We start from the raw sequence: 3,328 nt of genomic DNA, 5'->3' as shown, positions 1-3,328 counted from the left end.
GATACACAGAGCAGTTTAACTGATGCTCCCATTCAGAGCCATGCAGCATTAGTGTGCAACTAAGAATTAAGATGCCAGCTGAAATAAATTAGACATTTTCTACGACATCAATGATCAAATTTGGTCGAATCTGGCAAGGAAGGACGGGATATTTTCAGATATTTTCAAGAAGGACAAGATATTTTTCACGACTGTATTTCTTTGTTGTACAAACTGTCTTGTTTAAAAAGCAGATTGGCCCCGCCCACCTTGAGCCATGTGACCCGGGGCTGGGGTCGTCCGGTGGTTTTGGCGGAGAACTTCCCGGTCCCTCCCGGTCTGGAGAACACTCTGGTCGGTTTGGTGATGAACTTTGGCGGACTCTCGCCCCAAATACTGGGCCTGCTCTCCACCGCCGGGACTGAGGAACGCCCCCTGGAATCATGGGAAATAGAGTTCTGTTACTGGAACTGTCAACAATTCACACTGGAGCTGTCCTTTAATGAACTGAGGCTCCGTCAGCAGGTTTCAAAATGTTACAAAATGTTTCACAATGGTTTCAAAATGTTTCAAACTATTTCAAAATGTTTCAAACTATTTCAAAATGTTTCAAACTATTTCAAAATGTTTCAAACTATTTCAAAATGTTTCAAAATATTTCAAACTATTTCAAAATGTTTCAAAATATTTCAAACTATTTCAAAATGTTTCAAAATGTTTCAAACTATTTCAAAATGTTTCAAAATGTTTCAAACTATTTCAGACTATTTCAAACTGTTTTAAAATGTTTCAAACTATTTCAGACTATTTCAAACTATTTCAGATGGTTTCAGACTGTTTCAGACTGTTTCAAAATGTTTCAAACTGTTTCAAAATGTTTCAAACTATTTCAGATGGTTTCAGACTGTTTAAAAATGTTTCAAACTGTTTCAGACTGTTTCAAAATGTTTCAAACTGTTTCAGACTGTTTCAAATGTTTCAAAATGTTTCAGACTGTTTCAAAATGTTTCAGACTGTTTCAGACTGTTTCAAACGGTTTCAAACTGTTTCAAACTGTTTCAGACGGTTTCAAACTGTTTCAGACTGTTTCAAAATGTTTCAAACTGTTTCAAAATGTTTCAAACTGTTTCAGACGGTTTCAGACTGTTTCAAACTGTTTCAGACTGTTTCAAACTGTTTCAAACTGTTTCAGACTGTTTCAGACTGTTTCAAACGGTTTCAAACTGTTTCAGACTGTTTCAAACGGTTTAAAACTGTTTCAGACTGTTTCAGACTGTTTCAGACTGTTTCTAACGGTTTAAAACTGTTTCAGACTGTTTCAACCTGTTTCAGACTGTTTCAAACTGTTTCAGACTGTTTCAGACTGTTTCAGACTGTTTCAAACTGTTTCAAACTGTTTCAGACTGTTTCAAACTGTTTCAAACTGTTTCAGACTGTTTCAGACAGTTCCCCCTCGTGGCTCGGAGCCTCAGGAGCTGTGGTCCTGACAGATTTAAGCCTGAATGATTTCTCCAAACTGTTTTAAAGTAAAGTGGGAGGCGCTGGTCAGCTGGCTCCTTCAGTCCTCAGCTTCATGTCTGATTAATACCAGAAACACAACCGACAGACAGACTGAGAGTTACGACTGTGACTGACGTACTCTTTATTTACAGCCGCACATTAAAACTGTTTGGACTCAATGAGCTGGAAGACACAGAGAGACAGAAACGTCTGAGAGAGACAGAGACGGGCTGATTTAGTGGAGAGAGAGAGAGACAGAAAGGGAGAGAGAGAGAGAGAGAGAGAGAGAGAGAGAGAGAGAGAGAGAGGGATTGTAACAAAGAAAGACAGACAGAACGAGAAAACAGGGAGACCTGGATAAGAAGGAAAAAAGAAAGTTACAAAGCAGGCGAGAGAAAGAAACAAAGAGAAAAAGAAAAGAAGGAAAAAGAAAGAAAAAGAAAGAAAGAAAGAAAGAAAGAAGCAAACAATCAATCAAAAAAAAAAACAATGAGAAATTTAGACATTTAGAAAGCAAGCAAACAAGTGAGAAAAAGAAAGTAGAAAGAAAGAAATAAAGACCTCACCCTGTTTTCATGGAGGAAGGGAGGCCATATTTCTTCCCAGAATTCTCTGCAGGTGGAAAAACAGCCGTTAGAAAGCAGACAGGAAGGAAACACTGAAACACTGACTTCATGTCAGGGGCCCAATCCCAACGTCCGCTCTCACAGACTCACGGACTTTGACGCGCGTTCCCGACAAGTCCGCGAGGCTTCAGGACGTCCCGCTGTGAAATCGGTAAGTGCGCGAGGCTCACTGACGGACTTTATGAGCCCTTTATGCATGAAGTCCGCATTTCTGTAGACTTTGCTTGAGGGAATTACCCACAGTTCATAGCGTTTGTGACGTTAATATTCATGTATGTGGAAAACATCAGCCAATACACCCGATACAAAAGAAAAAAAAAACATAATTAAGGAAAAATAACCACAAAAAACAATTAACAAGAACATAGAGAGAAACAGGCATGAAAGGATCAAACTACATGCAAGATACAGTTAAAAGAGAAAACATTGCAACATTCAAACAGAATAAACAGCTCATTTGAGAAAAAAGAAAGTTAAGTTTTCCTAAACGTTTAAGAAGGATGTTAGATGCCGCTAATATAAGCAGCATGTAATATAACCTTTCTTATGTGCTTATTTGTGCTCATTACACTTTATTAAAAGTACTGTTTGTTTTCAACGTACCTCCAACTGTTTCTTTTTCCTTTTTTTACATATTGTAATGATGTAGTGCAGGTTAACCTCTAGTAGAATGAAGAGTATTTTCTATATCCATTAGCACAGTATAAACTTTGCAATGTTGCAAAACATATACCTAGGGCTATTTAACATTATTCATCTTTTTTTTTTCATTTTAGCTTAATAATGCTGTTTAGACAAAAGCGCAAACAAAGAGTAAATTACAAATTGATTAATTGACGGGAGATAGTAACGTCTGACGTCGTCAAGGCAACACGTGATGCCACAAAGTGCCGTCCCATTCCTCCTAAACCATGGAGAGCCCTCATGACTTCTACACTCCGGCTCTACAGCTGCTCACAGGTGACGTCAGTTAAGTCTGTGAGGGCTCAGGGCTCAGTCTGTACTGGTCTTATTCCACTCTAGTCACATGACCTGGACTCGAGTCACATGACCTGGACTCGAGTCACAGGTTTAATAGCTTGAGATTTGACTTGATGCATGAAGAGAAGACTTGAGACTTGACTTGACTTGGGTTCTGTTGACTTGGAACTTGACTTCCACAAAAGGTTTCTAAAGTCTTGACAAAAGACCTTGTGTTTGTGTAAATGACTTGTTCCACCAGA

The 3,328-nt window shown here is 38.7% G+C and overlaps 1 protein-coding gene across 1 annotated transcript in view; it reads right to left on the bottom strand.

The window, feature by feature from the left end:
- Positions 1-185: 185 nt before the first annotated feature.
- The window catches only part of LOC139921786 (myosin light chain kinase, smooth muscle-like), a 23,815-nt gene continuing 20,672 nt past the window's right edge, over positions 186-3,328 (bottom strand). Inside the window, exons 4-5 of the mRNA XM_078286145.1 lie at positions 2,046-2,091; positions 186-414 (exon numbers count right to left, since the gene is read on the bottom strand). Of these exons, the coding sequence (XP_078142271.1) occupies positions 186-414; positions 2,046-2,091 (275 nt within the window). The remainder of the gene's footprint in view (positions 415-2,045; positions 2,092-3,328) is intronic.

The sequence above is a fragment of the Centroberyx gerrardi genome, chromosome 10 (genome assembly GCF_048128805.1).
Source record: "Centroberyx gerrardi isolate f3 chromosome 10, fCenGer3.hap1.cur.20231027, whole genome shotgun sequence".
NCBI classification, from domain to species: Eukaryota; Metazoa; Chordata; class Actinopteri; order Beryciformes; family Berycidae; genus Centroberyx; species Centroberyx gerrardi.
Note: the sequence above shows the minus strand (reverse complement) of the source record. Positions and strands in the feature narration are given on the sequence as shown.